This window comes from Parambassis ranga, chromosome 5 (genome assembly GCF_900634625.1).
Source record: "Parambassis ranga chromosome 5, fParRan2.1, whole genome shotgun sequence".
Taxonomy (NCBI): Eukaryota; Metazoa; Chordata; class Actinopteri; family Ambassidae; genus Parambassis; species Parambassis ranga.
In genome coordinates this window covers 23,298,603-23,323,555 of record NC_041026.1, presented here as the reverse complement: position 1 = coordinate 23,323,555, position 24,953 = coordinate 23,298,603, and the positions used below count along the sequence as shown (strand labels likewise).

At 42.1% G+C, this 24,953-nt stretch overlaps 1 protein-coding gene across 2 annotated transcripts; it reads right to left on the bottom strand.

Moving 5' to 3' along the window:
- Positions 1–142: 142 nt before the first annotated feature.
- Positions 143–19,886, bottom strand: dlgap4b (discs, large (Drosophila) homolog-associated protein 4b). 2 transcript variants are annotated; one of them, XM_028407057.1, is made up of 12 exons: positions 18,693–19,886; positions 18,322–18,536; positions 17,342–17,443; positions 16,501–16,651; positions 15,050–15,305; positions 14,578–14,730; positions 7,585–8,024; positions 6,976–7,064; positions 5,383–5,870; positions 4,060–4,151; positions 2,319–2,489; positions 143–1,487 (listed from the first exon to the last, which is right to left on the bottom strand). In XM_028407057.1, exons 1-12 carry the CDS (start codon positions 19,884–19,886, stop codon positions 1,245–1,247), a joined length of 3,594 nt encoding a protein of 1,197 aa, XP_028262858.1. In that variant the 3' UTR covers positions 143–1,244. The 2 variants fall into 2 exon arrangements, with proteins under 2 accessions (XP_028262858.1, XP_028262859.1); XM_028407058.1 differs by lacking the exons at positions 14,578–14,730; positions 17,342–17,443.
- Positions 19,887–24,953: the final 5,067 nt, after the last annotated feature.

The following is a 24,953-nucleotide window of genomic DNA, read 5'->3' as shown; positions in this document are numbered from 1 at the left end:
GTGAATTCATCTTTGGCTTATGCTTCAATGACAGAAATATAGGGAATAAAAGCAAGCAGGATTGAATAAATGATGAAAACACAATGGCTGATGTATGTAATGCTTTAATTAGAAAATTGTTCTCTGAATAAAAAAGTGCAGGTATGTTGTGTACTGTTCAGTGGGGGAAACAATAATGGTAACACAGAAGCTGGATTGATGTTTTTGTGGAGCGACAGGAAGCAAAATGAATCAAAAGTGCTTTTGAAAACATTAACCTGCTGCATGACTTTGATAAAAGATTTGAGATGTATAAGCTGAATGTTAAGGTTAATAAAAGCACTTTAAGAAGTATTAAACAGATGAAACAGAAAAAATGCAGAAATATATGTATGAGCAGTTGTAGTGCAAACATGACAAGCAAAGGAAAAGAGGCTGAAAGGAGTTAAAGATGTTTCCCCTAAAAATAAAATAATATTAATTATTGTGGCATTCTGACTAAAAAAAAACTTGTAGGATGAGATTAACGTTCATTCAAAAGCATTAAGAAGCTAAACACACTCTCAGTGTTTAAAATCTTTGACACAAAACATTCTGAAGGACACACACTGTGCTAGAAACTACATCAATAACCTTTCACTTCCTGTTTCATCATACCAGAAATATTCAGACAGTCCTGATCTAAATGGATTCTTATATAAACCAAAAGATTAATAAAGTAAAGAAATACAAGGAAGACATACATGTGTGTTGTGTGTGCAGTGTTTGTGATGGCCACAAGGCGGTGTTGTGCAAAGCTACAAGATGGCCAATGATCTGGGAAGAGAGCAGGACGATGGGAGACAGAAGCGTCGCCTTCTGTCCACTATATAGATCTTATAGCCATTACACAGGAAAGTTTAAAACAGTCTTCATATAGATTCTTTAGGATATAATTGTCATCATAACAATACCTTCATTAACAATTTTTTATGATATCAAGAATAGTAACAAGAAATTACAAAGTTCATCAGCTGAGGTTTTTAATGGCAGCCTCAAATGAGGAGTCTCCTGCTTCTTATTGTGTCCACAAGAGTTTCTTTTTCTAATTCATTAAATAATATTGTTTGATTCCACCAGGACCAGCCTATAATTTTACAAATGTGTCATAAAAACCCCAAACCTTCCTCTCCCACAGTCTCCCTTCCATCTAAACCGAGAATAGCTCATGAGCCCTCTTCATCCAGGTGTTTCAGTGCCACTTATCTGTCCTTGCACATCCTCTCTCAGAGGCGAGTCTGGGCCTCAGGGACATAAATTTCGATGCTGTCCGCGCTCTCAGTTGCTGAGTTCTGGCGAAACGATGCAGCCTTCTTAGCAGCCAGCAGGCGCTTGCGGGCCTCTTGTCTCTGCTTCTCTGCCGAGGCCGAAGAAGAGGTGGATGAAGAGTCTGCACTCTTCTCGCGGCCCAGCGTTGGTCGAGGCTTACCAGGCTTCTTTAATGCCGGAGGGGCCGCCTTTTCCTCGTCCTGTGGTGTTGGAGTGATGACACATGTCAGACAGAGGCGGGCAGAGGGGGAAGAACAATGTGTGAATGGAAGAGAGAGGAGAAAAGACAGTGAGAGCATGTAATAGGTAAGCTGTCCTCAACTGTTTAGCAGGTTTAGCAGACAGGACTGTTGGAAGACATTTTTCCAAAGCTGACTGTTTTCATTAAAGCTTGAAATAACATTTAGTGATTTCAAACAATAAACAGACACACAGAGTATAGACAAAAACAGGTACACACTGAGAAACAAACAAAACAAAAACATTTGTCATTTGCACGACAGTCTTCAGACATGAAATGGTAACATGAATTGATGGCCACGTTGGATTTTACAGAATCACAAGACGCACATGAAAAGCTACATGAAGCAAAGGCTCCTCTACCAGTAAACAGATTCATTAACCTGACACATGCACAGAAACACAGACAACACGGACTTACAAATCAACACACACGTCAACATTTAAAAGAGCAAAAGTCAGACTGCATTCTGCCACACTAGCCAATGCATCTTAGCCATGCTCCACTGCAGCACACACGCATCAAAAAGAAAAAAAAAAACATGCATGCTCAAAGCAGGGCTCCACGCCTCAGCCGCCCTCTTTGAGATGATTTTTTTCCATGCATGTCTAGAGGGATCTCTCCGGCCCCTTTAAAGTTGGACAGGGAGGCCCTGATAACAGTTCATCCCACGCGGGGACGGGGGGTAAAAAAGAGTGGGAGAAATGGTGGTGGTGGTGGGAGGAGAGAGGCCGGTTTCGGCGGCTTTCCTACCCCAGCCAGGGCACTGGGCAGCAGGGGTGGGAAGTACCTTCCGCTCAGGGGGCGACTGGGCAGCCGCAGATTGCATGAGCTGCCAGTCATTGGACTTGAGATGGTAGAGCTCATCAAACTTGAGGCTGATGTCTTCGATGGAGAGCTGCAGAAGGTCCCAAAAACCAGCAAGGTCCTGGGGTGTGGGCCGCGGGTTGGCGTTCACATTCTGAGAAGAAGCAAAACATAATAACAATGAAAAAGAAGAGTGAATTCCACAGGGAAGAACAAGAAGTTCCACAATAGGCTGTGTCATTTCAGAACTTAAGTACAAGCAAGATACCATTTTGATACCTCATTGACCTTTCTGCCTTCCTGTTTGTCTGCCATATAGACTAAACAGAAGCCTTTACACCACTACACATCTCTCACTTCTGGGCTGCTGTCCTGAAGACTTTATACAAAACAGGCAGTAGTTTCTGACAAATTAGCCTTTAAAAGCCCCATACTATAGTCCATTTTAACAGTTTAAAGTTTTAAGTGTCACACGTCATGTCTGGGTTTAGAGACAAAAATGCATTATGTTGTGTTTAAATGGATGTTTAGCTTTAGAGTGGTAGAAAACAGATGCTGCTTTCAGGCCATGGTTGCCACAAAAGTAAAACTTACCAAAACCGTAAAGAATTTTTTAAGCAAAAACTGGGCTATTATCTAAAAATGTCCTAGATGTGTCCACAATGTGACAATCAGGGCAGTGGATGCAATTACTTCTCTTCACATGTAGCCTGTTAGTGTGACCTCTGAGGAGGTTGGTGCTTTGTTGTTTCACCTCAGCTGGAGCCACCACTGGGAGCGAAGCCCAAATCAGGCTGCAGAAGCTCCAGGCTGCTCAAACAGTGCAGTCAGTACAGAGTGTAGGGAGGCTTGTTTTAACTAAGCACTGTGAAAACATTTTTTTAAAAAATGAAACTGCAGTGTGTTTTTAATTTTTAAATCAGCAAAACTGGGCACTAGTATTAGTAGTAGTTGTCTTCTGGTACTAATATCAGTGTCGTCAATAACAAGTGCTGCTCTCTTTATCTTCAGCACTAGAGGGAGCTGTGTAATAGCACGATTCTTGGGCTCAGCAGAACATAAGCTCAAAATACAGGATTACAGCAGATTTAGTTGTATTCTTTTTCAATAACATAACAAAGACTTAAAATGATCTCTGCCTGAAAAAGCCAGTACACTGATCCAGGGGAATAAAAGTTTCTCACAATGTTAAGGGAAAATAATCAAAACAACAAACAAGAGGCTCCTCTCTGTTGTTGGTGTATGTGCAGATATGGCCGACAGATATAAAGTAATGCTGTCCTGACAACTTTTGACTCAGCCGCTGTTTTTAATGCTGCAGGCCTTTGTTTGTGCTGTCCCCAACATATTTAATCAGCTGCACTCACTGCTGTGATCCCAAACCAGGTATTTTGGGAAAAAATATCTTGTGTATGCAATGTGCATTACTTTTGGTGGTATTCGTTATGTGTTGGTAGTTTGCTATAGTTTGTATAAAGGCATTTTAGCTAATACCTCACCTGAGCACAAAGACTTATGGGCTTATTATAATCTCCTTGTATTCTGTGCTGATAGTGTCCCCATGATTTATTCTGTGTATCATTTCATTTCTGTGAAATCCTTCAAGATTAGCCAGGCAAACAGTTCTGGCAGACAACACAATAAACAAAATAACACTCTGCTTGGTTGGGCCATGAGTTTCAAACCTGTAGAGAAGAAGTGTGAAAGAAAGTTGATATACGCACCAAGTTTTGTTCACAGAGTCCCCGGAACTGCTGGAACTTCTGTGACATTAGAAGCTGAGCACTTCCTACTGCACTGCGAACCTTCCCCAGCACTACAGAAAGAGAAAAACAACATGAATACGTGATCATTCTACAATAACTGGTCCCACAGATACAGGTGGGTGTCTGCCCAACAGACCCCGCAGGGTGGCATGAAGGGGATTACAGCGTATTGGACAATGTGATCCTCTCTAAAGGAATCAAAGCTTATATAGATAGTACACTGCCTTCTGTCTGTCACTGGTTACTACGCTTGTCAAAATCAGGACAGACATCTGCTGGGGAAAAACTGGGACTACGTGATCACTGGATTTGCAAGTTATTGCAATGTGATTATTGTGTGGTGAGACCCAGCTCTGGACTGCAGATCATCATCAGATTTAATGCTGTGAAAGGTCTCATTCAAAACATGCATCTCTAAAAATACTAAACAACACTCCCTCGGAGTCGATGTATTGATTAAAGGCTCATGACAAAAAAGTGAGCATCCAAAGCCTGCATACTGTTTGTTTGTTTGTGCAGTGGGTCTTTGCATGTGTACTCACTGCTGTATGCTTTGGGCTGATGTTGAAGCACTAATCTAATCTGGAGGTTTAATCAGTTCCAGACTAGATTTGTGTAATTCTGGAGATTACAGGCCTGCTTGTGTGTGGTAACCCCAGGTATTACCGCCTCATCCCTTCCATGCTGCGTGTGTCTGATAGAACGATTGTAGGGCCTGAGATCAGACACCAGCAGAACTCTGGAGGAAGGCTCAACATGTAGGGTTCATTCAAAAGGAATGCACATGATGACTTGTTGTGATGCCAACTTAAGAAATGCAATAGGATACCATATCTGGGAAATAACAGATCACACAGCCATTGTTGTAACACTAGGAAATAATGACTGTACGCCTCAGGTGTCATTTCCACACAAAAGAAGCCAGTTGTATCCAGGGAACAACCACACTTTGTTGCTGGAGGTGTTCAATAACAATCAGACTTTAAAGCTGATTTAGGCTCCTGTACTTCTTAGCTCTAGTCTGCCATTAGTGCCACTTGTAATAGAATTTTATGTTTAGTAATTAGATGTTTCTTTCCAGGGTGCACATTTTAAATCGTAGTTCTTTATCCTTGTACCTGTGATTCACACATTCTGCTAATTCTTTGGGAAAATTATTGCCTAAATCTACTTTCATTTTGTGACCTGAAGCCTCCACCACCTGGCATGGAATCATGGGTTGGTGATCTATTTGGCTCAAAAGCACCAGGAGTTCTAATGAGAACCCCATGCAGTCCTTACCCTCCTCTGAGAGCTGGTTGTCTTTGGTTTCCTGCTCCATCTGTTGGCACCAGCCCTCCATGCGGCCCATCTCCGCCTGCAACAGCTTCAGGAACCAGTGGCCGTCTCTCCGGCACAGCGTCCCTCCTCCTCCGCTTTGTGGGACACTGTTGTTACTCCCATTTCCACTCTCCAGCCAGGGGTCTGGAGGTGGCAGAGATGATGGGTCCAGTGCTGGGTCCAGGGTTTCTGAGAAAGAGGAAGAGCTGCTTCGTGTGGTTGATCGGTTGAGGATCTGTCTGGGGGGTGGCGGTGAGGAGGTGTCACCAGTAGGGTCTCCGTTGTCTAAAGAGTCTTGTCCAGGAGGAGAGCTCATAGACTGACTGGCACTATTGACCATGACTTTCTTCTCAAAGGGTTTGGCATTACTGATATGGGTGATAATGGGGATGTCCTGTGTGTCTGAGTCTGTTTCTTGTTTTGAGGCCATGCTGCTGGAGCGACTGAGTCTGAAACAAAAAAATGACATTCAAACAAAAGGGCCTAACTGGTAGAACAAGAAATTACATTTTTTATGCACAACATAAACAAACAAAACAATAAATTATTCAAGCATCAGATCTCATTTCCTGGAACAATAAGCACTGCTTAGTTTCAATCTGCTGGTCAATATAATTATAAACAAACAGGATCTATCAGAGACATGGTGATAGTGCACTCAGACTAGCATCAACTGCTCTGTGAGCACTGGGAGTTTAGTCTTTTTTCCACATGGCAAATGGAAGAACAGGCTTAATATGAATACAGCCTGACTGAATATCATTCCCATTTCCTGTAATCACTCAGGAAATGCTTATAAGAAGTGGTTCAGTCAGATAATGACATTTTATGACTGCCTAAAAATGCATAGCAAAAGGCCGAAGTGGGACATGGTAATCCTTGAACTAAAACTGACACAGCCGGGAGTCTACAAGTGTGTGTGCACAGCATCAACAAAAATGTGGTCGATGTTCTCTGTGAAAAGTACAAGTACACTAAGCAACTCCCATCCAGATAGTTATCTCAGGGAAATATGTGACAGCACTCAAAACAGCAGCTGCTACGTACAGAACGCAAAATGCAGAAAGTTAAAGTAAGAAAACAGAGATACCCAAGTAAGTCCCGGCATTCAAAAATCACGAGCACTGAATGCCAAAAAAAACAAAACAAAACACCGCAACACACAGGAAAAATAAGCAAAGACATATTTAAAGACTTCCCTCACTCAAGAATGTGTCTTTTAGATGTCTAATCAAACAGAATCTATGTTAAGAATTACATATAGCTTTCAGTTTAGGTTTTTCTTTTAACGTCTGATTTCAAATGTAAGTTTAATCAGATTTAATAAAATTGCAACTCCTAGAGTCACCCTGGTTCAATGTGCATCTCACACAGGCATGGAGGACATCTTTAAATAGTCAGGAATGCACTTCAACATCACAAAACACAGCACACAAAGACAATGAGGAAGCTTTCACAAAGCCCCCGTAAAATGGAAAGGAACAGCCAGAGCAGTGTGTGTGTGGCTATAATATAAATTCCTCACGTTGTTACAAGGACAGGAAGAGGACTTACTGCCACCCGTCCTCCACCTGTACTCCAATTGACTGAAATCTGGCCAGTGGTGGGGTCTCTTCTCGTGGAACTTCCTGAATACAGTCAACCTTAAATATTAATAAACAATATTATAACAAAAAGTGAGTTAAAAGGGAAAAAAACATCAGGATCACAATCTTATTTATAGGTTCAAACTTCCAAAACCAAAACATCAGCAGAAAAACTGAAAAATCCAGATCATAATGTGTGTTATATACTTTGGCTGTTAATAAAATTTAATAATAATTGCCAGAACTAATGTGAAGGATCTGGAAAAAGGATAAAAACTCTGTTATTACAGCCGATACTGTGCAGAAAGTGATGGTTGAGAAAAAGCAAAAATCTGTTTTTTTTGTCCTCATACAGCATACGTCCAGCACTAATGATAGACAGCCAGCTGTAATGACAGAGGGCAGTACACAGTAATGAGACCTTTAGCTTGCAAGCACACTTTGAGGCGACACACTAAGACATGGATCAGGGATCTTTTTTCCTGGATTCAAACTCAACAGACCAAAAGAGTTACACTCCAAATAATGTTGCCATGACTATGTCTTTCAGTATAGTGCATCAGTGTAGCTGGCCTACCTGTATGCCTATTGAGGACAGTTTCCGCCTGGGTACTGGGGCTACTATGGGCTCCTCTGCTGCTAGACTCCCTTTATTAAATCCTGATTTCAGGGAGTCATGCTGAACTACTGAGTCACTTGTCTCAGTGGACGCATTGGCTGTGGCTGGGATAATTGGCTCTCTTGGGGTAGCAATGGGAGTGGGGATAATATGTGGAGGGCGAGGAATACCCCGGGCCAGGCTGTTGGCACGGGTGCTGTCAAGGCTGTCAGAGGAGTTGCTGTGAGCGTGGCTAGACTGGCTGTTAACCTCCGACCTCCTGTCCTGCTGATCCAAGTAGTTGTCCTGGGCTGACTCTGTGCTGCTCTGTACAGTCACCGAGATGTAGGGTTTGGAGGTTGTGCGGGGCGGCACCGGTGGAGGAGCGGCCTTCTTACATGTGGTTATGCATGTAGAGACTAAAGACACAAAGAGGGAAGAGAGAGAAAATTAAGACAGCTGATGATGAGGATAAATGCTAGTGATTCCCAGAACCAACTGAGAAATTGTCTCAGCATTCCAGCAAATCTTCAGCTGTACATGAATACATGAATCCCAGCAGAAACAGGGAATCATCCTATAAAATGGAAAATCAAATCTGCTAGAAACCAGAACAAACATACAATCCTATGCAGGTGACTTCAAATCAAATCACACACACACCACACTTCAAAGCCTCCATCATAAGACAGGTTATGAAATCAGTAAAGCAAAGTGCTGACCATCTCACTCCTGACACCATACATGGCTGAGTGGTGAGAGAAATATTTAGCTGCTGGACCATAACAGTCCATAACACAAACAAGAGAGAGAGACCACTCAGAGAAATCCATCTACGCAGTATGATAAACACTTAGCATTACGCACTCTCTTCAATGGTTGTTCAAGTATAAAAAACAGTTGGATACTTGTGACAACTGCTGGGCTGTTTTATTTACTGCTTAGTTTTTGTTCACATGGGAACAGGGTTAAAAACCTCAAGTTGAGCTCTTTACAGCTGGAAATTTTAAATCCACATAGCAACCATCCATCATGCAATGTACAAAGCAGATTTTATTGCTCAAAAAAGGATCACACATCCTCACTCACTGCTCCATCCTCTGACCACTGGACTACATTGTTCAATGGCAGGGCAACCACTTATTCTCTTTATGAACCAAAGAAGCAGTGTGGTCTATATTAATAGAAATAATTTGTCAATAACATATCAATGACTTTATTGCCATTTTATAGATATCCACAGATCACAACATTTTGGACAGGGGTTTCCAATGCCACATTTATTTTTATTTTTATGAAAGATCCACTTGACAGAACACATGGACAGGCAGCAATGGAAAAATTCTCATGCAAATCACATAAATAAATCTCTATGAAGGACTCCACAATAGACACTGCATAGAAATCCCCTCCTGCTACAAACACAGTATAGGCTCAGAGTGCCACTGTGCCACTAAGACTTTGAATCTAAAAAGAATGTTACTGTCACACTATGAACCCTACCTTCTATATCATCCCTCAAACAGATGCATTATTTGAAACCACACAATGTAAAATAAAGACAGTGGAAATCTGTTGGAACCAGTGCAACAAATCCTTAGACAACACAGTGTTGAGGGAGAGCAGGAGAGAAGTTAAAAGCCTAAGTTCCGTGCATACCATGTCAATTAAATACCAACGCCTGTTTTCAAAGAGGCCATTTAAACTACTAAATAGTTATATTAAGTAAATATTGTATGTATAGAACAAGATTGAATGAATCTTTGCAGCAGAGAGGGAGACATCGTTTATGCCTCGGTGAATGCTGTGGTCAGAAATCTTGACAAGTCATCAAGGATTTTCAAAATGCCTTGCAGGAAACATGTGAGCTGCTGTGAAAACACTCAAACAAAAGGGTTGTTGTTTATCTTAATCCACTTCTTAGCTTTATCTCTTATGTGTGTGTACAACATGACCCAAGACAAAACTCCTATGACCTCATTCATAGCTTTCTGGCACATTAAGCTTTCAAGTCAGGAGGTACGCTGTCAAACTGCTGTCAGTTACAGGAAGGAGCTCCAGCAGCCAGACCTACAGCAAATTCAACTAGCTCAAAGGTCCCCTAACACCCTGTTGCTTAGAAAAGCACGAGTTGATTAATCAATAAAGTTCAAACGGAGTAAGTTTGGCTCTACTTACATGTTTTGCTGCTGCTGTTCAAGTGTTTGAACACACACACAGTTTCCCCACTGATGCCCTCGTCCCTGCTGTAACAGTGCTGTACTTGTTCTGGCTTCACTGGAATGTGAAGCCAGATCACTGATATCATTTGTAAACACTAAGGACTACACCTAAACCACTCTTAACCTGGCCCATCTACACACAGGAGAATCATAATGAGAGTAAGTAATGAGCAGACAAAGGTATGAGAAGGCAAGGCAGTCACCGTGAGGCACTTAGGGTTATAAACACACCCGTAACTACACAATCCCTGTCTGCTAGTCAAAAAGTTGTGTCCCTCAAATTCACATGATAAGGACAGGACATGACAGCTGTACTGTCACTAACCATGGATAATCCATGGGCATTGACCACCATCCCTGCTTTAGAAAAGGTCCACACTCTTCCTCATGACAGAGGTGCATGCTGGACAGAGCAGGGATGTCACTTTCATGACAGGTATTTGATAAAGTGACACCACTGCTGTACCCAAACAACCAGCAGGATAACTGTCAGTGTGACTCTGCATGATGTGTGTGTGTGTGTGTGTGTGTGGTTGCATCTCTGTGTTTGGACACCTGTCCTGTAGTTCTCCAAGTGTCACATCATGCCTTTGTCCCTCTGAACAGGATTCACCCTCTGGCCTTATACACCAGAATCTGCTTTACCCACAAAAACATCTCTAAATCATCTACAAGCATGTCTGACATCTGCCTCTGAGATTAGAGCTGGACACAATACATATGAAAACACAATCAAATGATATTATCTTGTCACAAATATACCAATACAATTAAATATGTTGGCCAATGACCTACTATTATGTTGCAGAATCTCATGATACTGTATCTGTAGGAAGGAACCACTAGTCTGCTGATCGGTTAGCTCATAGTACTGATTTTGGTACAGGCACTTGTGTTCCTCTGAGGGTAATTGGCAGAGATGGGGACTCGAGTCAGAGACTCAGACTCGAGTTGCACAAACAGGGACTTGTGACCTGACTTAGATCTGCCCTTGATGACTTGAGACTTGACTTGGTTTTGGGTGTCATGACTCAGGAACAATGTTTATTTCATGGAAATATTTATTTTCGTTTTTTACAATATGTTTTTACACAACGTAACATGTGCGTGCAGCCACAGGTTTCAAATCAACAGAGACCATGGAGACGGCAGCTTCTCCTGCAGCTGTGCCATTTGTGATAACATTTAGAAGTGACCCCTTCAAACAGACGGCTAACAAGTGAACAGCAGATTGTGTGGCATCAGGATGAACAATGCCAGATCAACAACGACCAACTTCATCAGACACGTCAAAAAGCAGAAGGATGGGTTAGTCGACGATTTATGCAACATTTCTGACATCAGAGCAGCATCTAATTCTCCAGAACAATACAAATACATGATCATCTCAGGTGTACCTTGTACCAGTGCTAATATCCAGCAACCCTTCCCATATCCTCATGTAATACCACCTTCTAACAACTGATGGAGTAACACTGTTGGTCTGTATATACAGAATAATCAGCAAAGCTAAAAAAGGGGGCTGTTGCACTGCAGAGAAAACAGAATGTCGCTGATTTATTATAAATGCCTGTCATAAGCAGGAAAAGTGCACCGATGCAGAAATGTCCCGCAGACAGATGAACAGTAAGTGGCACGTTCTCTAATCAGACCGTTTTCTTTACTTGCTTACTTTACAGAACTCAGCAACACAGACAAACACAGCTGAGCAAGCCTAAAGCTCATCCTTAAAATGTGTAACGGTTTCTGACAACAGCATGCCAACAAAGCCTTTTCTAAACCGAAGCACTCGTCAGTACCACAGAACAGAGCAATAAAAAATGGACATGTAGCCAAATACTGTTTCCTTTCAATTAAGCTAAATCTGTGTAAAGGGGGCCTGCTCAGCAAAAATAACAATGGGTGCTCTTCAGTTTAACAACAAAAGTACTTTGTGCCAAAATGTTCAAGTGGAATCTGGAGTGGGCACTGAGCACTGCTGTTTTCAGGCCATCTGGACAGTGGTTATGTTGTCCACTGCAATCTCTGGTTCACAGAGGCAATTTTCAAGGCAAGGAAACAATTAGCTGTGAGACATTACAGAAGCTGAAAGCAGCTTCCAACAACCCCATGACCGCACTTCAATCACCCATTTAACTACAACAAATCACTTAAAAAGCTATCGCAGTGACGCATCGGCATACTAATACTGGCCACATACACACACCACATGACACTTTGATAAAACATTAGTTAGAGCCAGCATAGTGGCCTCCTCACTCTTGGAGGTATTTTACCGTTTGGTAAATGGAGACTGTGGAAAGATTATTTCCAGCCACAGTTCCCACAGTGGCATAACACATACTTTTAGCGGAGCCCAACTGATCCTGGACTCTTGCAGAAAAACACCACTAACTGAGTTAAAAAAATCCAATAGCTGAAATCTTCTATGCTATAGCAGCCACTACTGCTACTATGCTCTGCCAAACAGTCATGCTAAGCAAGAGAACCATGACAGGGACAGGGTTATAGGAAATTGACAGAGTTACCAGTTAATTTTCCAGCAATCAATTTCACAAAACATTTAGCTTCGCTTCATTCTGATGCTACTGGTGTCTGTTCTGTGTGGCTCTGATGTGCACAGCTTCCAGTGCAGCAGACAGTGTTTTAACAGTCGACATATACTCCGATACCGATGTCTACTATAGGCCAATATTGGCCAGTAATATCAGCAATTGATGTGCCAGTCTGTCTCTAATTTGTAGTCCTGAATGACAAGCACCAGGTTGAATATTTAGTTTATTTAGTTTGTTGTGGAACATCTTGTATGTTGACATCTCGACAGACAGGAATGCTGCCAAGTGGCCAACTGAGACAAAGTGGTCATTGTTTACACACATATATTGCTTAATACAGTTTGCATGAAATGGTGGTGTACACGTGGTCTCACTAAACACTTTCAGTACACAGACCTGGGTGTCAATCAGTGAATTCATCCATTCTGCTTCCAATGTCGTTATTCAAGTCACACAAATAATCATCGATATGTCCAAAAGTGATCAAACAAACTCAATAACTGTGATCAAGTAGCCGATTAAGCTGGGGGTGACATTTTGGGCCGATTAATCCTGAAAGACTAATGCAATGGTAACAATAAACAAAAGCCTTTGTTGTTCAGTTGGAGCTAGATTAGATGCACAAACAATAAAAAAACAAAAGGTGATGCTGAGCATCACTGCCAACTTCCCAGCCCATCTGCTTTGTTTAATCCAAACATGACAAAAAAATACTAAAAAAACACCTTTTTATTAATGGTTACTAAATTATCACATCATTATCCCACTGAATTATCAGTTACTACAAACAGTACAGCTACAAAACTGCTGTCTTTTTTATTAGACATGACCTCAAAATGGGATTTAATCCATGTTGCAATGCACAAGCCACCATGAGGCATAAAAAGTGGGGCAGATCTCAAATAATCCCCCGTGAGGGCCAATTTTCCATCTCAGCAACCAAGAAGAAGAAGAAGCTTTAATGAAGACATGTGACTACATTTAACTGTCCATATTTATGATGAGCTGCATGCAGTTTACTCTGGCTCCCATGGTGGAGCATCTCAGCCATGACAGTCACACAGTGGGAGCAACATTTATTTTGCCTTCGTTGCACACAAGAAAGGATCCTTCACAGGAACGGTGCACTACTAGAAACAATATAACTATTAGTAAAAATAAGTTAGAAAGTAAAAGTAAGGCTTAAGGAACGTAGAAACAGCGTCCAGTCATCGAACGAGCCAACAAAGTAACATTAGTAAGAAAAAAAAACACAAGCGGAGTTTAAAAACATTAGCACTTGACCATAAAAACCGTAAATGACTCACTCTGCTCACAGCACCGTGATGTCTTCAGTACAGAGCACAGCTATTCAGAGAGCAGCTGTCAGCGGAGTGTCGCTGCTGTGTGTGGAGGACTAAAGCCGGCTTTGCTTTGCTTTGGTTGCCTTTTGTTTGGAAAGCCTCTGAGCGCGAGGGAGGCGTGGTGGCAGGGCTGCTGATGCCTTCAGGAGCGCCTCGGAAAATCCTACACCTCCAGTCTTTCTGATGATTTTAGCGCTTCCCTCCATATAATAACAGCAACTACATCATTGATGGCGAGACTTATCAGTAAGATAAAGCTACTACCACGTTTTCATGTCCGTGGGCTGAAACTCGCTAGACATAAGCTTACACATAAAGTACATTCATGCACCAATAACTATATTTTTTTTCGAAATATAAAAAACACATCTAAAAATTATGAAACAATTCAGAGACATAAAATCAAATGAAAACGACAAAACAAACTAGAGCTCAGACTCTCATTTGAACCTTACTTACTTCAATACCAAACCAGAACTGAAAAACCCCACAGATGATGCAGCATATGCTCAGTGGTATTTAAAGAGTGTGGTGAAGAGCGCCACTTTGTGGATGCTCTACTTTAATTGCAAGCTCAGGGAGCAGCCACATGTCATGCACCAGCACACATCTGTACTCAACATCAAGATAGCAAGCAAATCTCAGTGACAAGCACAGACGCACAGTAATGTCTGCTCAGAGAAGCTGTGTGATCTGGTTTAATAATTGGCTGTCAGGGAAGGTTTAAGCTCACTTGGCATGCAGGGTGTTGGGTTTTTTTATATCTTTGTCTGGATAAATATATTTTCTTTTTTAGTCCATGACGTGATGGAATCTTTTGAGGGGGAAAAGGGGCTGGTTACAAATTGTTACCTGTGTGTCTGGGGAGGATGCGTGGTCTGTCTGTCCCAAAACGTTGAAGAAAAATTGCAAGTTGTTTCTCCTTAGGGGCTTTGTCCAAGCCTGTGGCTATCAGGTAAGAGCCAAACTGTTCTTTCCATGTCTTCCACTGTGTAGGAAGGTCTTCTAGCATGGGCAAAAAAGGGCTGCATTTGAGCTAAATGTGCTGCTATGTGCATGTTGGAGGACTAGTGTCCCCCCCATCAAGGACCAATTAGCTATGAAGAGCATTTAGAGTAATGTTATGGAGAACACAAAGAAAAACAAGAACTTATGTGGTCCTCATGTGGTTGTGTTACGGGTGAAAGTTTTGCAAATAAAACCTCAAGGTTTGAAAATGAAAAACAGAAACATTCAGTTTGAGTATCAGTCTGTTGATTGAAAACTGTGCAAAATTTTTTCCCCCATATTATTATTATTTATCATCTGTCAGCTGGTGACTCACCAGTGCTGGTGCTGTAGGTGCGAACAGTGCTGTCAGCCAGAGGCGGAGAGCAGGCTGAGTCTATGGATGCCGTGTCGTCATCTTGGGAACAGCCAGCCTGGATGGCTCTCAGGTAGCTGTGGCTGCGGGAGCGGAAGCATGTTGGCATGGGCAGATCCGGAGGCTCTGAGTTATCCTGAGAATAGGAACGGGAATCTCTGAACGTAGACTCTGAGCTGCGGTCCTCATACTGATGGCTCCTTTCCAGGTCTCGTAGCTGGAAGGAGAAAGGACATGATTGGCACAGATGTAGCAGTAACTGCATGTGTGGGCTCAGAGTGTCTGCAAAGTGCAGGCTTTATATTTGAAACACAGCTGATAATACCCAAAGGTATCAAAAGTGTGAAAAGTTATAATTAGTCCCAACCAGTCTAGAGTTATGCAAGCCAGGACAACAGCACTTCTCCTGCTGTTTCCTCCCAGTGTGGGTCTCTACATGATGTCTTTTTTTCTATGAAAACACATTTTATTTTGTATAAAATCTGTCATCTTACAGGAAAATAAATGAAAAAACCCTTAAGTCAAGACACCTCATTTTAATACAGTTTTAATATGTTTCAGTACCTGGATGCTCATATAATGTTGAATAAACTTCTTTTGGAGAGTAAGAACCAGCCTGTCAGATATCTAATTACTGACAGAAAAGAGTCACAAAGGTGAAATTTGATGATCCACCAGCTCATAATGGAAGGAGGTATAAAGCATGAGAGGTAGCACAAAAGAACAAACTAATAATGCAGAGCATCTGGTGGTTACACCTACACACAGTGGTGCAGAAGTCTTGGGTATCACTTGTGAAATGAATCCTGTTGAAAAAGTAAAAAAAAAAACGCCTTGTCTAAGATATTATAGGTATTGCATTTTTATGGTGTGCTGCTGCACTTTCAAGCATATGCTGGACGAGTCTGCTGTAATTCAGTGACCTGTCAGAGACTGGGTACAAATCCTGTACTAATAGCCTGCTCTAGTTCTTTTCATTGAGGATGATCAGAGCCACTTTACTGTTGTTCTTCATCATCTCAGTGACCTTGTCACTGGGAGGCTAATAGCTCTTATGTGTGTAGATGAATTAGCCTTCACACTATCAATGTCACTCATTTGGCTCTTAGGTTCATAAAATTAATATGAGATACAGCCGGAAAATAGAGATTCTTTGTTCACTGGAAGCACATTTATTACAGCTATTTAAGCTGTAGCTGTGAACATGCTAATACATTCTATGGAAATGAGATCAGCTCAGGGCAGACAAAGGGATTTTTGAAAATGACTGGTGATTTGAAGGCAGAAAGTTTGCTATGAGCTAATCGGTGATGTAAATTACGTGTAAGTATAAATGTACTTAAACATGTCAGAGAAATATCTGCTAAAAAAAAAAGAGATACATTCATATTTGACCTCTGTCATTAACCAACCTGTCCAATGCAACTACGTCTGCCCAAGGTGCTGCAGGCCTGGCTGAAGTCATCGTCATCCCAGGGTGGCAGAGATGAGCCTGAACCCCCAATACAGTCGAGGTTGTCTAGGCTGCGATTAGTAGAGAGCTCTCTCAGAGATGGAAGACAGCTGGAAAAGGAGTGAGATAAGAAAAACTTATTTTGACAATGATGGAACAACAATAGATATTAAAACACAGAGGCAGAAGTGAAGCAAGGACCAAGGAAGAAAATGAAAATGATCAGCAAACCAGGACTTGAAAGAGATATAAAAGGATGACACGTCATCTCTTTCATTTTCACTTTCTTTTATGAACCTTTGTCAGTCAAAATCTCACCTCTGTTCCAATTTTAGCGTCGATCATTACAGCATGTGAGCATGCAAAGCTAGCGATGTCAGGCAAGGCATGTACGCAGCTTCCTGCACCATCATGGTGCCAAAGCCAAAGAACAGGTTTAGATTTCATCAGACCAAAGTAAATCAGATTTTACACATTCTTTGTTGGCACACAGTGATAGCAACATGACAGTAAAATGCCATGCCATGGTTTATGGACACAGATGTCCCCTCATTCCCTAATTGGCATAGTGTTGACCTCAGCTACTTTTCACCTAAAAGCACTGGGCAGATGGCATTTACAAGCTTACGGGAGGTCCGTGGTTGTTGGCAGCAGAGCATGAATTTGGCATTTAGAGTTTTTACTTTGCAGACTTTTCAGACATCTGAGGGAGGCGGTGGAAAGTCATTGATGACAGATTGTCCAAACAGAAGTGTTTTGCACCACACCCCTGAGAAGTGCCTTATGGACCTATCACTGACCTGCTCATTGATCTGCCCAGCTGGTGCAGAGAGGACACACTGTGGAGCGGAGACCACAGGGCATCCAGCTCCCCCTGCAACAAGGTGTACTCCAGGGTTCTGCTGCTCGCGCCAATCAGACCAGAAGACAGTAGGGTGGGATGGTCAGGAATTGGCAGGGGTGTTAGGGTTAGTCATTCAAGCAAGGAAGGGAAACATAACTCCAAAATGTCTTCTTCGGGGAAGAATAAATCTATGATTTAGTTTAGCCCATGTATCTCCAGCGTATACAACTTGTATAGAGAGTAAGAGTAAGAGAAAGGCACAGTCCCAGCCTGTCAGACGGTGATGGCAGTTTGTGGTGATTTACTGGCTGAGTGCAAACAAAAGCCACACTGTGTCATTCTGTGTAAACTACGCTAATGTTTCCTGCATTATCTGATGCTTTGCGGGGTCCTAAATGTAGGAAGGTAAATTACTGCTGAGGTAGTAAGGCGGCATGTGAACCACAACAGGGAGTCTGACACCACTTCTATGTGTGAGTAAGCACAGCGTGGACCATGTGTACTACCGTGTGTACTTGTGTGTGCTTTCCTGTACACTGGCACGGTAAGACTGGCCATGATGATTTCCGTCCTGTATGCACACAGAATGGGTGGCTTATTTTTTTTCCTTTGATTGTTAGAAGGTTTTGGCAATCAGGATTCATTACTGTGTAATCTGGGCGTCATCTGAAAATCACCACTTTTTTATAGCCACATATTTCAGGTGGCCAATCACTAACTTTTCACCCAACTGTATTCAAGAAATATAGGAACATAGAACACAGACTGTAAATAGGGGCAGATGAACTTTCCATATAGATTTTATAGATTTTCAAACTAAACATAGCTGCAAACAAAGACCTGTCATTTGGTTTTGGGACTTGTCTCCCTCATTCTTGACTGCTATTGTGTGCTGCACAGTAAAGCCCCTCTCTTTGTCTGTGTTTGTTCTCTTACTTTCTTGGGGGTAGCTGGTCGCTCAGAGACTGCTGGGTAGCCCTGAGGTAGCTCTGGCGGCGAGCAGCAGTTTTTGGCGAGGGTTTGGGACTTCCCTCAGAGTCGTCACTGTCCTCCATGTCTCCCATGGCCTTCACGTAGCTACCACTCCGCATCCGCCGACATGGAATCTCATTGGCACCCCCGCTGCGACCTAACGTGCTGCTCCAGTCACCCTTTGGGCACCATTGAGTAAAGAAAATAAGTATTTGGTTTGTTTTTAACAATATGTGTCTTTACATATACATATACATTTTGGCGGTTCTAGCTGCAGAAATACTCAACAGAATAAACATACTGGATTTTAATCAAGCACTCTATTGTCAACTCACCCTTCGCCCAACCTGCAGGTAGTTGCAGGTGAGTTCCTGTTGGCAAGACTTGGACTTGAGCATGGACCTGTCCAGAGTAGCGGAGCCCTTTTGGATCACCTGTCTTGGCTGGCCCATAGTCAGCCTGGACCAAGATCCTCCTTTCATGTAGTCATTATCATTCATTAACATACTTCCTGTTACACCTAAACCACCACCTCCACCTCCAGACCCATGAAGTGTCTGATACTTCATGTCATGGCTGCTTTTAGAGGAACTGATTGTGTTGTAACCGCTGTGGATGTATCGGCTCTGTCCTCCCTGGCTGTCATGGCCAGTTGGACGCCCCAGAGTCATCATGGCCATAGTGTTATGGTAACTGCTCAAGTCACTGCTGTCCAAATCATCTGAGCTCCAATAGCCTGACATGTTGGAGCGTGGCCGCCGCTTGGCAGTCGCCTCTGACTTTGTGCCTCGGTCTTTACTTTTGGATCTGCGATTGTGCTTCCCTCCATCCTCGGTGCCAGATGAGCCTCCACCGCTGCCAGTAGAGCGTCCATTGACATTCCCCTTCATGTTGTGGCTCTCAAGTGATTGGGACTTAGCAAAGAGCTTCTGCACTGAGTGCAGCATGTAGCGAATACGACCAGGGCTGTCTGTACGCTGCTTGTCAGCAGCAACAGCAGATGTTCGATGAAACTGCAATGTGCTGAATCCATCACGGCCTCCAGGAAGCTGCTTCTCAAAATCCAGCATACTGGGAGGCGCTTGGTTCTTAGTCATATGATGTGATATAGTTGCTGACCCACTTGTAATCATAGGTGTTTGTCCACTCAGCCCTGCCATGCTCATGCCTGTTCCCATGCCCATGGACATGGATGTCCCCATGGTCCCTGTACTTATTCCACCAATGCTGTCCCCAGGAGGGGAGAAGTCAGACTGGTCATAAGAATTATAATGAATCCTGGGAAAGGTGCTGCTGTTGGACAGTTGGTTGTTGAGTGGCAGCATGCAGTCTGGTGGAAGGGAGCCTGGGTTGGCTGAAGGGTATAGGTGGGGGTCCATGGTGCCATAGGGGTCCATTGTGGGACTCAGCAGGTAAGGGCTGCGGGGCAGTGTGCTGGTCTTCTGAGGGTAGAGGGCCTCAGAATGGATTGAGGAAGGGTCACAGGAATCAGACAGGTGTCTGTTACGGTTGGTCCCCAAACCTTTCATGGTGGCGAGGAGGTCCAACCCACTAGAAGACCTCCAGACCCTGAGGGTGACTCCTAGAACAGGACAAAAAGACAGTGAGATTTAGAGTTAGCTATATAGTACTGTACAAAACTTATGGTAAGCCATACCAACATACCCACACATGTGTCAAACCAGACTACAAACAGAATAGCTGTAGGACTGTGCAGTGAGTGAGCCAGCTTTCCATTGCCTCCCACAGTGAACATCTGTGTTAAAATGTTAGCTGCAAAGCAGCTATGTGCAGAACAAAGACAAGCTGTAGCTACTGGGTCAGGGCATTCATTATGGGCAACAGAACAATTGCTGACAGTCATCAGAAACTCCAGACACCTCCAGAGCTATGTGGCGCATCAGAACACAAATTCCTTTTTTCCCTGTTCAATCACATTCAGAAAACACAGAATGTTTCTTTATATCCTCAACTAACATAATGGATACAGTTAGAAACAAAAGTTTAAAAAGATACCTGCTGCCCTTGGCTGCCTTGCCGCATATCCTACAGGTAAGCTATGATACAGAACAGCCAAATGACAGGGAGGGCTGTTTCTTAAAGCATGCAGCATTCCCTCTAATTCCATCTGCTTCTCTCTCTTGCTTTACTTGCTCCTTTACTGTCCGTTCACCACCTCCAGTGGGTTTCCCTGGCATCACTGACCAAGCTCCTGTCCTGTCTTTCATGGTAAGCCAATGATGGCGAGCAGACCGTCATAGTAAAACCAGTATAAGAGGATCCTGACCAGTGGGCGGTGGGCACAGGAATTGGCAGCTACACTTCCTTGTCTTCATATTCAGCTGTAGCAAAGCTGGAACAGTGTTAATTTTGGCAGCAATTTCGGATTTAGTTTTTATTTTAGTCTTGTGACTAAAATGTCATTTGATTTTAGTCACGTTTTAGTCATCAACATTTTTAAAGTTTTAGTCTAGTTTTAGTCGACTAAATATCAAATAATTTTAGTCGACTAAATCTGCCGTGGATTTAGTCGACTAAAATTCTATGATATATATTTTTCATGAAATATTTAAGGTTTGATTGTGCAATAAAAACAGGCACAGCTTTAACTTGTGTTATTTGAAACAAACATCTCTTTATTTAATTGCTATTACCTTTTCACAAAAGCAGCAGTGAACAGTGAGCTGCTCTCCCTGAATACACTGTTCAGTCATGACCTTCTTCATGAATCCTCCATAACTACAGCAAAACACTTCAGTGACAACTTAGAAACAGGTCGCATGCTGTAAAACCATCAGCAGCGGTGTCTTCATTTATAGATTTTGTCACGTGTATCTTTGAACGGAAGTTAAGATGACTCGTCTGCAAATGTCGCTTCAGGTTTATTGTTTTTACCGCTGATAGTCGCTCCGCACGGTTTGTAAACCGTCTTGATTGTCTTGAAATTAAACGTGTCTGTGTGTCTGTTCTCCTGTGTTGTGTTACCATGCATGAGTACGCCTTCTTCCAGCATCGCGGCGCAACGTCCTTACACAGAGAGAGCACTTCTGATTGGCTCTCTGCCGCCGTCTCCTGATTCGTCCCTCCCTTTCCACAAACAAAATTTGCTCTGATTGGATCTCGTCTCCATCAATAATTTCGTCTCGTTTTTATTCGTTGACGAAAGTGTCAATCCATTTCGTCTTCGTTTTTGGCACCGTGCGTTAGTTTTTATTTAGTTATCGTCTCGTTTTTATCAGCAAAAAAAGGTCGTTAACGAAAACTATGACGAAAATGATTCGTCAACAAAATTAACACTGAGCTGGAACATGAGGATAAAAAGGAGGGGTAACATTCACAATCAAGTTTGTGGTGATCTTTTATCCATCTCTCTGTTGGTATACTACAGTATACTTGACCAGCAGCAGAAAAAATGGAGTCTAAACACCACTGTCCAGCAAAGACTGTACTGACTTACTCCATCCTAGCATGCTGGAAACTGCTCTTAGGTGGACAGGGAAGCTCTCCAGAGGGTGGTCGACACAGCACAAAAAATCATTGGACTCTCCTCCTTTAGTTGAGGTATAATAGTTTCTTTTAACCAAAACAATTTTTATGTGTAAATTACACCAATATAAAACAAATCACAGCAAGTGGATGGAAGTAGTATGGCTTTTTCTGCAGTTTTAATAAGTGGTAGTTGTACTGTGTAACAGCATGCAGTATATTATAATTAGATTGGAAAAAAATATATAGCTTGTTATTTAGAGTCCCCGCAGTATTCCAGCAGATGTGAAGAAATTAAAGTTGTTACATCTAAGCTTAATTTATCCAAGGAACAGCCCTGTGCAGTGCAAAAATGTACTTAAAATGAATACATCTGCTTTAGAAAACTGCAGCGCTGTGGGTTGTCTTTGGGTTATTAAGTGAGGCATCATTACTTTATAACTTTAATTAATTAGAGACAGCTGCCTTTATTGCAAAGAATGCCAGCAACATAAACAGCAAAACCACACAATTAATTTACATTTTCGAGAGGAGACACAAATGCTCATTTTGCTCATTTATATTTTCCTTGTGGACAGAACATAAACTATTCTATGAGTGTAGAATCACTACTGAGCAGACAGAGAAATGTCTTGTGCATATGTCACAGATTCTAATAAACATACATCTCTGTGCTGATGCTCAGAGAGTTCACCTGCACACATCGGGTTAACTGCACAGATAGTGAAGATACAGCAGTGTGTTACCCACATGCATTACTTTCACATACTTCCTGTAATTAACTATAAAAAAATCTCCATATAAAATTATAAGCTGGCTTTCATTTCACCATTATTAGCATGCTCCAGGCACGGACTCATTTAGTGTCATTAACAGAGCCTTTCTGAGTGCCATCTCTGCTGATAGGGTCAAATCCTCTAAATCCTTTTACACCACATTAGCTAACTGCCTCACATCCCGTCATGACACGCCACTCAGCTGAGCTTAGCATACACTCCTCAATGTGTCAACCAGAACGGCTCAAAATGACAGTGATAGCTGCTTTATTATGGAGGCAGGATTGTCTGACAGGCAGAACTGACTTCCAGGCAAAAGTTTTGAGCACTTTTGGACATTTGAATCTATTTATAGACGGCTAATAACTGCATGTGATTGTAGACTTTTTAATACTATACTGTCATATGTCTGCAGTAGATCCTTCCGAGGCAAATGAAAGATGAGTGAAGTGTAATTTGATGGCTTTATAGCAACTATAGGTTTTTTTTTTTTTTGAAAAAATGGATTCACTAGTTCTGCAGTAGTGCTAAAATTTAGCTCTAAAACTGAACAATTGATCTGCTGGGAGAAAATCCATCAATATGATGGAGTGTATCTGTTATTGGTGATGAAGCACTCAGAGAACATATCTCAGAAAACTCCTTTATATTTTTGGCCCGGAGTCTTATTTGAGACGATTTACAGCATATTTAGCCATACATACCATTAAAAAAAGCTTGTACTGCATTTTATCATGAGGGCATGTATTCATATAAGTTCAGGGTTTCAGATAATGGAACAGTAGAAACTCCACTGATCCCAGCATAAAGCAGATTTAGTCACTGCCCTTACAATGAGAATGTTGGTAATGTGATGGTTTAAGTTCACTAACATGACCCAAAATATGTGGAAGTTGTTTCATGATAAAACATTTTAAATAAAGCAAAAAGAAGCCTTGAATGTAATTTACATATATCATGTGTCTGACATTAGTACTCCTCATACATACCTCTGTCACTGCGGTGTATGATAAAACAGATGAAGAGGCATTTGACTCTGAGACATGAAAGAATTTAGGTCAAGCCTCTGTTAACTGTGTGCTGGACAGATAAGAACATGTGCTTGTGCATCTCATTCTGCATGTGTATGTATATGCTCCCACATGAACGTTCATGTGTTTGTGTGTGTTTTTACACCCTGCTTGGAGCGTCTGCTGGTAGCATCTCCCTGCCTTGTGCACCGGGGAGCTGCCATCTGCTCCTCTACTGGGAAAAAGGGGTGTCTGGCATCAAGTCCAATTCATGACCTTACTCAATTTCTCATCCACCACGTCAGAGATGCACGCAGTTCATGCTGTTGACCAGAAGAGGGCGACACACTCAATACAAGTTTTATTGTGTTTCTGTCAAGACTCACTATAGTCTAAGTTAACAGCATCATTTTTAGTTTACCAAAAAATGTGAAGACATGTTCCATGTGGATGTAAAAGAATCTTTAAATAATAATTCAAAGGAAAAAAAGACTCAAAGTCACAGCTCAATGATCGTCCTATGGGCAGATTTTCATCTGACATATCTGTATAATCTGTATAATATCTCATCTTTTTTTGTACTCTGCTGAAATTCTGCATATTGGATTTAAAATGCTGACATCACATTGCTTTTCTACACAAAAGACTGTATCCCCCCAACTATCCTTAAATTATTGTATGATGGGGTTTATAAAGATGATGATTTTATTTAAAATAATCTAACAAAGCAGAACAGCATGATACAGTACTTTTCTGGAATGTGGAGCAGAAGTACACTAATAGTTGAACCCCAATAAAAGTTTTCATAAAATATTATTACAGAATTCCTAAAATTCCAAAATATGAAACCTGATTGCTGGATTCTGTATCAAAATGCCTCTGTGTTGTCTCTGCTGTAGTCCATGAGTAGCCAGATTTTCCAACCAGTTGCCAGTTTCTAGATTGGCAAGTCTGTGGGCGGCCAGATTTAGATGAGAGACTGTGTAAAGGACATCATCCCCTCATCTGAGCAACATTGTGGAGAGAGGCAGTTTGTCAGAGCACAGCTCAGTCAGTCAGCCCTGAGCCCATCTGCTCCACAGGCTTACAGCACTGCCCTGGAAGACAGGGGGCAACTCTGTGTGTGTGTGTTTATATGTGTGCTTAAAAGCAGTGTTTGTTACATGTAACAGGACAGACAAATGTTTAGAGACTGCTGGTAAAGAGGAAGGGACAGAAGGAAGTGAGGGAGAAGCTGTGGGGAGAAAGGTGTGGATTTTGACAGCAGTGAAAATGAAAGCAATCTAAAGGGAATGAGAAGGTGTGAGAAGATGAGTAAATGTGT

What these genes read in the sequence shown, in the direction of transcription:
- dlgap4b (XM_028407057.1), bottom strand. Translation starts at nt 19,886, where the DNA reads ATGAAAGGTTTGGGGACCAACCGTAACAGACACCTGTCTGATTCCTGT. An exon ending in CAGGTGGAGGACGGGTGGCA is followed by an intron (nt 5,871 to 6,975) that starts GTAAGTCCTCTT and finishes TTTTTGTTTCAG; the next exon opens with ACTCAGTCGCTCCAGCAGCA. An exon ending in CAACCAGCTCTCAGAGGAGG is followed by an intron (nt 4,152 to 5,382) that starts GTAAGGACTGCA and finishes CTCTTTCTGTAG; the next exon opens with TGCTGGGGAAGGTTCGCAGT.